At 44.3% G+C, this 14,013-nt stretch overlaps 1 protein-coding gene across 3 annotated transcripts in view; it reads right to left on the bottom strand.

Moving 5' to 3' along the window:
• STK25 (serine/threonine kinase 25) overlaps window positions 1–14,013 on the bottom strand; it is a 299,983-nt gene that overhangs the window by 11,083 nt on the left and 274,887 nt on the right. For 2 of the 3 annotated variants that reach the window (XM_030215975.1, XM_030215976.1), the window contains one exon: window positions 12,922–12,990. In XM_030215975.1, the coding sequence (XP_030071835.1) occupies window positions 12,922–12,990 (69 nt within the window). Of the gene's footprint in view, window positions 1–12,921; window positions 12,994–14,013 lie in introns of all 3 variants that reach the window. The other variant, XM_030215974.1, reaches the window with a different exon arrangement.

Below are 14,013 nucleotides of genomic sequence, written 5' to 3'. Positions count from 1 at the left end.
CTGGGAGACTTCGATGTCATGGGCGGAAAAATCGCGCCGGCGAGGTCAAAACTCGAAATGGCGAAAATGGCACCACAAAACAGGGGGAAGAAAAAACTTCGAACCGAGGCCTAAATAGGGCCTACCCCGACGACGAAAGAAAACTTACCGGGGCAAAACTAGAGATACCGGAAGGGGAATAGACCGAAAAGGTCTCCTTCCGAACACCTTTTTTTCTTTTTTTTTTTTTTGAAGCGAAGTCAAAACGACGGGCGAGGTCAACCTTCGGGGCGCGAACGGCGAAACACGACCGTACCGAGCGCGGACAAAAGAAGACTGGCCGGCATGAGCCGGTTCGGGCGGGAAGACGGCCGCGCATGTGCGCATTGGCGCGCGAGGACTAGCAAAGGACTTTGCTAGAAAAGTGTTCCGATTGGAGGGGCTGCCGTGGATGTCACCCATCAGTGAGAACAAGCAGCCTGCTTGTCCTCGGAGAAAGGAGTCTCAAAATCAGCAAAGGACAATTTATGCAAAGTTTTAAATACAACCTTTGGAATCTTAAACTTTCCATGCAACTCAACTGGTAACCAATGAAGTCTATATAAATACAGGGGGTCTTTTTCTAAAGGTTAGCTCGTGCTGAAACCCAAAAATTATTTAACAGCTGCATTCTGAATAGTTTGCAGGACTTTTATATGACAAAAAGTCTCAAACAGTGTTGCAATAAAGATAAAAGCACACAACAAATATAATTCATAAAATGCTAACTTCATTACTGCATTTAACAGAGGTTTCAAGCCTTGAATCCAATCATATACCTGGCAATAACAAACTTCTCATTTTATAGTAACTGGATAAATTAAGGAGCCGAACCACCTGCATCATAATTTATAACAAAATTTCAGATTTTCTCAGATTCAAAGCAAGATTACGACTTCTCAATCAATTTGCAATCAATACCACATTGAACCAGGATTAGTACAATAGGAAAATACCAAAATATTTGCATAAATACAATAATTAACACAAGTTACGTGCATAGTTGTCTTAAATGCAAGTTAAATAGCATAGCTGAAAAAGCAGATCCCTGAGGGATGCCCTAGTATACAGACCTCCAGTTTGATGACTGATTATTAAAAAGCTCTCAACACTCAATTTTCCAGCATAACATTCTGCAACTGATCAAAACAGTCCGTTATTTTAACCCAAAAATTGAATACTAGATGCTGGTCTATAGTTAGACAAGTCAGATCAATTCTTATGATATTTCTTCTAAATGGGCTAGATACAGTATATGGCCATTTCAGTATTGATGGAAATACCCCAGAATTCAATGCGGTATAAAACTGGGGTCATCAGTTTCTTTGATCCCTTAATAAACCAGGTTGGACAGGTATCAAGAGGGCAATTACAATTCAATAAAACTGTTATTGCTTTTAACACTTTTTTCTTCACCAAAGTAAATTCCTCCAGTCTCTGCTCATGAACACAAACTGAGATCAAAAATATTCCCAGCAGTTCAGAGAGGGTCTGAGAAATGGAAGCTGCTAGAGAAGACACAGTAAAGCTTGAAGAGCTAGTTCTTGTGGATCGATCTGACTTCTGCACACCCTATAGTAGTGCATGACTCAGTGAATGTACTGGATTGATTAAGGGTTTCAGTCTTATTTATGTAAAAAAAAATTTTTTTTTTTTACTTTAACACATTACAGTAAGTATATAAAACCTCACTACAGAACAATCCTCAAAAGGAACTGAAGTTTATCACATATACTCAGCAAGACATAATTTCTGTGTGTACAACTGAAGAGTAAAATCAAAGTGCATAATTCAATTGCTTAATCAAATTTATTCATTATGATTTACTTACCGCCTTTTTGAAGGCATTCACTCAAGGCAGTGTACAGCAAGAATAAGTCAAACATAAGCAATAGACAATTACAGTAGTAAATATATTCAAACAATACAAAGTATGGAATAGTAGAAGAAATTGAGTCTTACCTAATAATTTTCTTTCCATTAGTCCTTCCCACTATTCCAGGACCTATGGGATAGCTGTGCCCATCAACTAGCAGGTGGAGACAGAGAACTGAAAACTGAGCTAAGACATCTCTTTCTTGGCATCCACTCCAGCTCCTCAGAATCTATGTAGACCAGTGTTTCCCAAGTCCAGTCCTTGAGTACTCCTTGCCAGTCAGGTTTTCAGGATATCCACAATAAAGATACATGAACTTGATTTGTGTACACTGTCTTCATTATATTCATTATGGATATCCTATCAACCTGAAGGCAAGGGGTACTCCAGGACAGGACTTGGGAAACACTGATGTAGACAAGCAGTAAGGAGAAACTCAGAATAAACGCAACTTTAAATAACTCACTAATCTAACATTAACCAGATAAGCAAACATGGTGGACCTCTCTCATCTCTGGACAACTTGTAGAGAACAAGAGATGTGCAGGAAGAAACAAGCAAGGTGACATTCGTTACATGACTCATTACTTTGCACAGACTAAACATCTCAGAAACTTTGAGTGGACCTCTGGAATAGTGGGAAGGATTAATGGAAAGAAAATGATCAGATAAGACCTAATTTCTCCTTCCATCACGTAGCTTCCCACTATTCCAGAAACCTGTGGGATGTTTAAAAGCAACCCTAGAGTGGGTGGGATCCTAGCACCACTGCTCTGAGAACCGAAGCCCCAAAACTGGCTTCCGAGCATGCCACAACATCCACTCTGTAGTGCTTGTCAAAGGTACTACTACTACTACTTAACATTTCTAAAGCGCTACTAGGGTTACGCAGCGCTGTACAATTTAACATAAAAGGACAGGCCCTGCTCAAAGAGCATATCTGCTACCTTGCAAATATCTGCCAGAGACAGTAAGGCAGTCTCCACCCAGGATGGTTCTGTATGCCTCATACAATGAGCCCGCAAGGCCTGAGCAGCCTTCTTTTCTGCAAGCAAATAAGCTGACATGATAGTCTCCTTCAGCCATCTATTAATTGTGGACTCGGCAGCCATAAGGACAAGCCTCTGTTTACCAAAAAGCACAGCCCATCTGTCCAATTTGCAAAACTCATTTGTGACTTCAAGATATTTATTGAGGACACTATGCAAATTGAAAAGCTTCAAGAAAGAAAACTGAGCCTCTTTGTCCTCTCTGTGAAAGGACAGAAGCTCCACAGATTGTTTCAGATGAAATGCTGATACCACTTTCAGAAGAAAGGAAGGAACCGTACGTAGGGAGACCCCTACCTCCAAAAAGTGAAAAAGGGATCCCAATAAGAGGGATCCTGAAGCTCTAAAACCCTTCGTGCCGACAAAACAGCCACCAAGAACGTTGTCTTTATTGTAAGATCTTCCAAGGAGGCCTTCTGGAATGGGCTCAAAAGGAGGCTTCTGAAGAGCCAGCCCGAAGGACAAAAATAAAGGTTCCACTCTGGACAGGTTTTGTATGAAAGGGAGGCCACAAGCGGCTCGCTCCCCGCAAGAATCGAATGATATCCAGGTGAGCCACAAGAGACATCTTCTGTAGTCAGTCCCTGAAACAGGCCAAACCTGCAACCTGAACTTCTAGAGAATCTAATGCAAATCATTTCTGAAGGCCTGCCAAGAGAAACACTAGGATGTGTGTGATCTGAGCAGAGAAGGCCCATGCTCAGAACACCAGTCCTCATACATCCTCCACACCCTTGCATACGCCATGGATGTAGAGTGTATCCGAGCCTTAAGCAAGGTAGCAATGACAGAGTCAGAATAACCTTTTTGTTTCAACGGAGCCCTTTCAATGGCCAAGCCGTTAGACCAAAGGGGCACAGATCATCCACAAGTACTAGACCTTGCTTCATTAGGCCATGTACCTACGGAAGACAGTGATGGTATTAAAGATGTACTGTGAAACCAGGGATCACCTGGTGCCATGGGAGTGAGCAGTCGCTGAAAAGTGAAGCTCCCAAACCTCCTGATAATCAAACTCGCTAAATTTGCTTAAAAGTGGCTCGTTTTGGTTCGGAGATTTAGCTGGAACAGCGGGGAAAGGTGTAGCAGAGATATTCAGCGCTTACCTGGCAAAAATTGTGCATAATGGCATCCAAAATGCAGAAAAAAGACAAGGACAAAAACAAAGGTGCGGAGGCCAAGATGGCGGACGAACCACAACAGCAATGTTCCTCGGTATGCTCCGCATGGACAGCTGAGATAACAGCGGAGGTAACAGTAGAGGCTGCACTAGACAAAAAGCTGCAAGCTCTGTATGACAGAGCGGAAGAAGCCCACAAACGTTTAGATGGCTTCCATCTAGATTTAGATCACATGCAGCAAAGAATCAGAGATGTCGAAGACAGAATTACGGAAACGGCGGGACCTAAAGAGGCGCTGGAGAAAAAAGTAGCTGAATTAGAACAAAAGCTGGACGATTTAGAAAATCGACTGAGACGAATAATCTACGTCTCATAGGTCTACCGGAGCACCTGAGAGACTCTGAACTGGTGGAGCTGTTAGAGCGCTGGCTCCCACAGGCCTTACAGCTCGGAGCGACACTGGGGCCCCTAAGAATTGAGAGGGCCCACCGGGTAGGGCCGAAAAGAACTGCAATTAACAGACCGAGAGCAGTGATTTTGAAGGTACTAAATTATGGGCACAAGCAAGCGATCATGCGAGGGCTACGATCGGGCCAAAAACTTCAATATGAAGGGAACAACATACTCTGTTTCCAAGATTATTCAGCAAAAGTGGCGGCGGCGAGGAGGGCGTTCGCGCTGATGTGCGCTGAACTGCACAGCCGGAAGATTCGATTTGCACTGGTATACCCTGCCAAACTGCGTGTGTCTCATAATGGATCAGAGAAAACCTTCGAAGCGGTGAACAAGGCTCAAGAATTTGTTAACACCTTACCGTCCAAAACAACGGAGTGAGGAGGCTAATGGATGCATATGTCTTGGGACAAGAAGGAGACTTGGACGGCGTGATATCAAGCAGTTGGGTTTGAAATGACACTCAGCAGAGGAGGGCTTGGAACTGGCTACCGAGACCCTATCGGCTAAGGGACAGACCACTGAGCATTATAATCTTTATAATCTTTTTCTTTTTAAACCAATAATTTGGATCTATTACCAACATGGTATGGACAACTATTTTGAACGACAAAGGATACCCACAGTGAAGACAAGCACTGACTTGAAGGACATAATGGACAAATACTTAATGAGTAAGGCTATAACGAGGTGTCCTGATGTGTTAACTGTTAAATGTTTTACCCTGTTTGCTGGTTATGTACTGCTTCAATTTGCTAGCATAAGACTACATTTAAAGTTAGAGGAAGGGGGGAGGGGAGAAAGAGGGGGAAAGTGTTTTGACTTTGTTTCTTTTTTTTTTTTTTCTCTTTCTCTTTCTTCTCTCTCCCTCTTAAGCAGAAAACCACTAAGTTGGGAGGAGGTGGGGTGCCTATACGTGAGGAGTTCAACTTGAACTCAAAAGGGCAGTTGTGGGAGGGGAAAAGGGGGGGAGGGGGAGGGAGAGGGTGGGGGAATGAGTGTGAAGGAAGGGGAGGGATGGGGAGGGGAGGAGGGGGATCTCATAAGGTCAAGACTTGGAGGGATCTGTGTTTAAAGCGAGGGACTAGACTGTTGCACGGTAGGATGGGGGAGGGGGGTAAACTGGGATACCTCTCTCCTGCAAGAAAATACAATCAGTTTGAGTTACTGTTAGCTGACAGGCTAAAAGAAGAATAACGGTAAAAGTTGTTTCATGGAATGTGGGGGGGGGGGGGGGGGGGGGGGGATAAACTCTCCAATTAAACGCTCTAAGATTCTACAAGCATTGAACAGACATAAAGCGCAAATAGCCTTACTTCAGGAAACACACCTAAATACAATAGAGCATAGCAAATTATGTCGGTGGTGGGTTGGTGAGATGATGGATAGCCCAGCATTGAACAAAAAAGCAGGCGTGGTCATATTGATCCATAAAGGATTGCAGTGTGTGTTAAACCGTAGGATTATTGACTCACAAGGCCGATATATAATACAGCACATCACACTACATAATAAGCCGCTTCTGTTGGTAAATGTATATGCTCCAAATCAATAAGATAAAAAATTTATCCAGACCCTGGTTAGACAGGTGCAGAGTTTTGGCCAACCCCCAATAATCATGGGAGGGGATTTCAATATGGTCTTTGACCCATTGATGGACAGCACAGGCCCCTCACGGGTTAGACCAGTAAATTATAGCAGAGGAGTGCCATGGATCTGCTCGAACTTGGATTTGGTGGACTCCTGGAGAATACTACATCCGGGAGAACAGGACTACACCCATCTCCCTAGAGCCCATGGGACGCAATCCCGGATAGATTACTTGTTAACATCACAGAATAGTACAACGTTTCTAAAACAGGCGAAGATAGGCCCCACACAAGTGTCAGATCACGCTATGATTTGGATTACATTAGAATGGGGTAGTGCTTCAGACCGACCGTTTTATTGGAGATTTCCGAGAGCGCTATACTATGACACAACATTCCACTCCTTTATGAAGGATAAATGGAAGGATTATGCTGAGTTAAATAGGGACAGTTATCACTCGGACCCAATACTCTTTTGGGAAGCTGCCAAAGCTGTGCTGAGAGGACATATCATCTCATATTCTGCCCATAAAAAGAAAGTAAGGGAGGCTGAAATGTTAAGGCTGGAAACAAGGTACGGAAACTGAGACAAATTTATGGGCAAACACACTCCATTACCCATAAGAATTTATACATAAAGGCACAAATAGAGTTAAATCACCTGATTCATACCCTTACACAGCAGTCTCAGGTATACTATAAGTACCAAATGTACAAACACGCTAACAAACAAGGGAAACTACTAGCGAGATTGGTGCATCAAGTGGGGGGCAGAAGATGGGTGTCACAGATCCAGGACACACAGGGCATGAGTCATCACACGAACAAAGAGATTGGTAAGGTTTTTGAAACCTTCTATACCCAGCTGTATGCTCCACCGGAGGACGAGGGATTAGAGGCAATAACATACTTAAGAGGGGCAAAAACTTCCACAACTCACAAGACGGCAACAGGATGTCCTGGAAGCGGATATCACGGAAGATGAAGTCAGTTGGAATATACGAGCCAGTTCCCTGTATAAAACGCCGGGGGTGGATGGGTTTACAGCGGAGTGGTATAAAAGTTTAGTGGAAGACATTGCGATTTGTATGGCTAAGGTATTCAACTCACATGTTCTTACAGGAGAACTGCCAAACTCGTTGAAAACAGCGCAGATAATTGTGCTATTAAAACCAGGGAAAGATCCGAGTTGGGCAGAATCTTATAGGCCCATCTCCCTGATATCTTTTGAAGCTGAATTATTTGCAAAGATTTTGGCCAACAGGTTAGCCAGGTTTCTTCCACAATTGATATTAGACCCGCAGGTGGGATTTGTCCGGGAACGCTCCGTGGCAAAGAATTTAAGGAAAATACTACTAGCATTGGAACAGGTCAAATATATAAATACCCCCTCACTCCTTATTAGTTTTGACGCACATAAAGCATTTGATAGAGTGAGGTGGGACTTCATGTTTGGAGTCCTGGAGGCATACGGAATTGGAGGATTTTTTAAGAAGGCCATACAAGCTTTATATAAGAACCCAGTGGCAGAGGTGTCAGTGAATGGAGTGACCTCTCGACAGTTTCCAATTGCTAGAGGTACTAGACAGGGATGTCCTCTCTCGCCTCTCCTGTTTGTAATGGTGTTAGACCCCTCAATTCGAAATATTATGAGCTCCGCGGACGTATAAGGAACTGAGCAATTCAAAATCTCTGCCTTTGCGGATGACCTTTTGGTCATCCTTCAGACTCCAAGGGACTCATTATCAGCTATTTTAGAAATATTTAAAGAATATGGTGATTTCTCAGGATTTTGCTTGAATTTAGATAAATCTGAGGTCCAGCCCTTGTGGATGTCTGAAGAGGAATGGGCGCAGTTACGTTGTCCCTTTAAGAGAACGGATTGCTCCTTTATGTACCTTGGCATAGAACTGCCAGGAGACCCAGCACAATTATACCAATTAAATATAGCTCAATTATTTGAACATACGAAACAGATGTTAGGGAGGTGGGCCAACCTACCAATATCATTATCAGGGAGAATTTCTCTGTTCAATATGATACTTTTCCCAAGGTGGCTTTATTGTTTTCAGATCTTACCAATTTATCTGAATAAAAGAAATTGGAAAAAATTGATGGACCTACTCTCCAAATTTTTTTTGAATAAATGACGCCCGCAGATCAGCTGGCAAAATCTGTTGGACCCGTGGAATAGAGGGGGATTTGGGGTTTTAGATCTAAATCGCTATAACAAAGCGTGCTTGCTGCGACATATAGGGGACTGGCTTTTGGGAACCTCACACTATACCCTGAGGACAATGGAAGAAGAGTGGGTGCACCCCTTGAAACTCCATTATGTGTTACAGGCAAAGTTAACTGTATTGCCAGAACATCTACGGAGGAATATCGTGATCCGACCCCTTAGACTGGTATGGTGAGACTTGGGCCACAGTTGGATGTTTGACGAGCACCATAGCAGACTCTTACCTATAATAGGGAATGGAGAGTTTCTCCCTGGTATAGAAAGCCCGAGATTCAAACGATGGCAGCAAAAGGGGCTTATTCTCCTACAGGATATTATGGAGTCTGATGGTAATATCAAAAGACTGGACTCTCTGGGAATTGGAGATATAATGTGGATAGATAAATTTGCATACCAACAGATATCCCATTATATTACCAGCCACCCACACCAATCTCTTGCTATCGACGTACCTAACATGATAGAAAAATTGTTTGGCAAGCCCATCGAGGAACCCATATCTATTTCCTTAATACATAAATGGCTTATGCACAGTACTACACAAAGAACACTAACGCATCTGATGGGGAAGTGGACAGCAGACTTACAAAAAAACATTACTGCACAAAGGCTACTGAGCAGCATGCGACAAATCCCACAGAAAATAAGTAGTGCAGACCTTAGAGAGTGCCAGGGCAGAGTGTTGTTTTGAGCATATACCTCCAAATTTAGATTGTATAAGATGGGAGGAGTAGACTCACCACAATGTGGAAAATGTGGAGGGCCACAATGTACATACTTTCATGCCACGTGGGACTGTCCAGTGATAAAACAATTTTGGGCAAGGATATGTAATTTCATGGCACACATAATGAATCAACATATATCAATGGGCCCAGAGAATGTACTGTTGGGAGTGGAGACGTTGAGGGGTACTGGTGCTGTCCATCATAATCTCTTGCTATATAGAGCGTTTCTAATAGGGAAAAAATGCATTCTATAACTTTTTGATCTAGACCTGCTACCTGGCTTTAAGTGCAGATTCTCTGTAAGACTCTTACCTCTCGTTTGCAATATTATTTACATGATTTGTATATTAAATCAACCTTTTTGAAGCTAAAAATATAGTCTCTTTGTGTTCTGAGTATATGATATCTGTTAAGGTTACACTGGTAGCGCATGGACACTTTTAAACTTATTGCCATGCTCTGAGTACATGCTTTAAATCTTGCAGTACAGAATACTGCATTTCAACAGACATATATACTTAATTTATTTAATTTATTGCAATTATCACCTTTGGTGATTGGTGGAGAAATTAATATCCTAAAACTTATAAATACAGCGCCTGCTCTTAAATTATAAACAGTAGCGAGTGCTCTAGAGCTCTTTCCCCCAAAGTAAATCATTTCTTGTAACAGTTCCACGATCTTGCTTAAGTTTCAGCAAAGTCTTCCCCACCAGAGGTATGGGAAGATACGCATACAGAAGGCCTGTCTCCCAATGAAGGAGGAAGGCATCCGACACTAGCCTGCCGTGGGCCTGAAGTCTGGAACAGAACTGAGGGACCTTGTGATTGAATTGAGTGGCAAAAAGATCCACCGAGGGAGAGCCCCACGCTCGGGAGATCTTTCTGGCTACAGCCATGTTCAGCGACCACTCGTGAGGTTGCATTATCCTGCTCAACCTGTCGCCAGACTGTTGTTTACGCCGGCCAGATAAACGGCTTGGAGAGACATGCCGTGTTGGCAAGCCCAAAAGCCACATCTGTACAGCTTCCTGACACAGAGGGCGAGATCCGGTGCCCCCTTGCTTGTTCGTGTAGTACATCGCAACCTGATTGTCTGTTTGAATCAGAATAATTTGGTTGGATAGCCGATCTCTGAAAGCCTTTAGAGCGTTCCAGATCGCTCGTAACTCCAGGAGGTTAATCTGAAGACGCTTTTCCTGAAGGGACCAAGCTCCTTGAGTATGAAGCCCATCTACATGCGCTCCCCACCCTAGGAGGGATGCATCCATCATCAGCACTTTTTGTGGCTGAGAAATTTGGAATAGGCGCCCAAAAACCAGATTGGATCGAATTGTCCACCACTGAAGGAAATTCCGAAAGTCGGTGGACAGCTGGATCACATCCTCTAGATCCCCTGTAGCTTGATACCACTGGGAAGCTAGGGTCCACTGAGCTGATCTCATGTGAAGACGTGCCATGGGAGTTACATGAACTGTGGAAGCCATGTGCCCCAGAAGTCTCAACATCTGCCGAGCTGTGATCCGTTGAGACGCTTGAACCATGGAGACCAGAGACAGAAAGTTGTCTGCTCTTGGCTTGGGAAGATAGGCACAAGCTGTCTTCGTGCACAACAGAGCCCCTATGAATTCCAATTTTTGAACAGGCCTAAGATGGGACTTTGGGCAATTAATGACAAACCCTAGTAGTCCAGCACTTGAATAGTCATCCGCATGGACTGCAAAGCTCCTTCCTGGGAGGTGCTCTTCACCAGCCAATTGGCGAGATAAGGGAACACATGCACTTCCATTCTGCGTAGAGACGCTGCAACAACTGCCAGGCACTTGGTAAATAAATAAATACCCTGGGCGCAGATGCCAAGCCAAAAGGCAGCACACAATACTGAAAATGCTGCGTTCCCAGCCGAAAGCGAATGCTACATACCTGTAGAAGGTATTCTCCGAGGACAGCAGGCTGATTGTTCTCACTGATGGGTGACGTCCACGGCAGCCCCTCCAATCGGAAACTTCACTAGCAAAGTCCTTTGCTAGTCCTCGCGTGCCCATGCGCACCGCGCATGCGCGGCCGTCTTCCCACCCGAACCGGCTCGTATTCGTCAGTCCCATGTGTAGCAAGACAAAACCAGGGAAGACACAACTCCAAAGGGGAGGCGGGCGGGTTTGTGAGAACAATCAGCCTGCTGTCCTCGGAGAATACCTTCTACAGGTATGTAGCATTCGCTTTCTCCGAGGACGTTCTCACTGATGGGGTATCCCTAGCCCCCAGGCTTACTCAAAACAACAAACATGGTCAATTGGGCCTCGCAACGGCAAGGACATAACTGAGATTGACCTAACGATTTTTCCAACTAACTGAGAGTGTAGCTTGGAACAGAATAAAACATGGGCCTAGGGGGGTGGAGTTGGATCCTAAACCCCGAACAGATTCTGAAGCACTGACTGCCTGAACCGACTGTCGCGTCGGGTATCCTGCTGCAGGCAGTAATGAGATGTGAATGTGTGGACAGATGACCACGTCGCAGCTTTGCAGATCTCTTCAGTAGTGGCTGACTTCAAGTGGGCCACTGACGCTGCCATGGCTCTAACATTATGAGCCGTGACATGACCCTCAAGAGCCAGCCCAGCCTGGGCGTAAGTGAAGGAAATGCAATCTGCTAGCCAATTGGATATGGTGCGTTTCCCCACAGCCACTCCCCTCCTGTTGGGATCAAAAGAAACAAACAATTGGGCGGACTGTCTGTTGGGCTGTGTCCGCTCCAGATAGAAGGCCAATGCTCTCTTGCAGTCCAATGTGTGCAGCTGACGTTCAGCAGGGCAGGAATGAAGACGGGGAAAGAATGTTGGCAAGACAATTGACTGGTTCAGATGGAACTCCGACACAACCTTTGGCAAGAACTTAGGGTGAGTGCGAAGGACTACTCTGTTATGATGAAATTTGGTGTAAGGGGCCTGGGCTACCAGGGCCTGAAGCTCACTGACTCTACGAGCTGAAGTAACTGCCACCAAGAAAATGACCTTCCAGGTCAAGTACTTCAGATGGCAGGAGTTCAGTGGCTCAAAAGGAGGTTTCATCAGCTGGGTGAGAACGACATTGAGATCCCATGACACTGTAGGAGGTTTGACAGGGGGCTTTGACAAAAGCAAACCTCTCATGAAGCGAAATGGGAGAGGTGAAAGGAGGGAAGTAGTAAATTTGTGGAGCACCACAAACAGGAATATGAAGACCTCCAGATATGGTTCTGCAGACTCAAGCCACCTGCAAAGCTCAACTGAGGACCAGTTGACCAACTGAACCAGGAGCAAATCACTCAGAATCAGAGGCTGAAAAGTGTGCCTATTCACCCGTGGGTGATAGAAAATACTTAAATACAAAGGAGCTGGACTGAGGAGCTCAGTTTTCATTTCTCTATCTCCACCTGCTGGTTGACACAACTATCCCCTCAGATTCTGGAATAGTGGAAAGTTAAGTAATGGAAAGATGAATTATGTCTCCCAGACAGTAAGTGGAGGACTAGCCGAATGGTTTGCACAGTGAGCTGAGAACCAGGGAAGCCAGGTTAAATTTCCACTGTAGCTTCTTGTGATTTTGGGCATGTCACATAATCCTCCATTACCTCAGGTACAAACTTATTGTAAGCTCTCTATGGACAAGAAAGTACCTACTGCACCAATGAATGCAACTTGCCTGGAACTACTAAGAAATGCATGAGCTAATTCCAATCCATAAGACCCCCTTCTAGAAAAAGTAGTTTTATCCAAAAGAGGGTAGAAATTGGGGGGGGGGGGGGGGGGGTCCAGCCTTGATCCAAAATTTCAAGGGACCAGGAATGGTGCGCGTGTGTCTTACCTCTCTAAAGACTGGGCTCACCAGCGTAGAAAGACACTGTGATTTGGGCTGGCGTTTGATCGGTTCGACCTGTTGGGTATTGAAACAAAGAAATATTACTACTGAATTTGGTATGAATTCTATACACTGGAAATCTGTTCTATGATAAAAGAAACTTGTCTCTCACTCTATTTTAGCACAAGCCATGTGATCCCAACCTTCTCTCATACAATGACAATAGGTACATGTTAGATTTTGCTGCAGTAGTAAAAATATGTTGCTATGTGCACTTTTTTTTTTGGGGGGGGGGGGGGGGGGGGAAGGGAATACTAGCACTAGATTATCTGGCATACAGCAGATTCACAAGGATTTAAGAACAGCTCACAAACTGACAGAGAAGTATAGGACTAAGGCATCTTCCATCGCTGTTGTCAACACTTTTTAGAATTTCCCTCCCTCTCCTTGTGAACAAATATACCCTATACAGCTTTGGCTCAAACTACCTAACAAGCTAGTAACTGTTCAAGTTATTTCTGCTTCTGTCCTATTAACTGGTGTGTTGCTTTCCAGATCCCACTCTGAGGAGCTCAGCTATGAAGCCATTGCTCTAGATTTCTCAAGGAATGCTCATGCTCCCTTTTCACATGACTAGGGCAGAGGTTTAACAGCAATCTGAAGCCTTCTAGGATTGGAAGCCAATCCATATCTGATCTCATGGGTCACTGTGCTAGCAGCATCATATGGACTACCCAAGAAGATACTGCAAATTCAATCCTGATTGAAAGATCAAGCAGCAAGGGTTGCCTAAAATTTAGCTCCTGGTGCCTGCCAATGGGCTATTACAAGGAGGCGTTTGTAACACAGATACTGGTGCCAGGGTACAGAGCACAGGACAGGCAGGCTAAACAGCAGCGGGGAGGAACAACGTCTGGCTGTTAGGAGGGAAAATAGCTTGAGGTAGGAAGGGAGGGTAAGCAAAAAGAAAACACGAAACATCCCAACCCACTTCCAAAAAAAAAATCTTATGAGGAAGCAAGTTTTCCTAGCTTTTTAAAAATGATGGCTGTGTTCAAGTTTAGTAAATAGCGGCTTCAAAGGAAAGTAAAGTTAACT

The sequence above is a fragment of the Microcaecilia unicolor genome, chromosome 10 (assembly GCF_901765095.1).
Source record: "Microcaecilia unicolor chromosome 10, aMicUni1.1, whole genome shotgun sequence".
NCBI lineage: Eukaryota > Metazoa > Chordata > Amphibia > Gymnophiona > Siphonopidae > Microcaecilia > Microcaecilia unicolor.
Note: the sequence above shows the minus strand (reverse complement) of the source record. Positions and strands in the feature narration are given on the sequence as shown.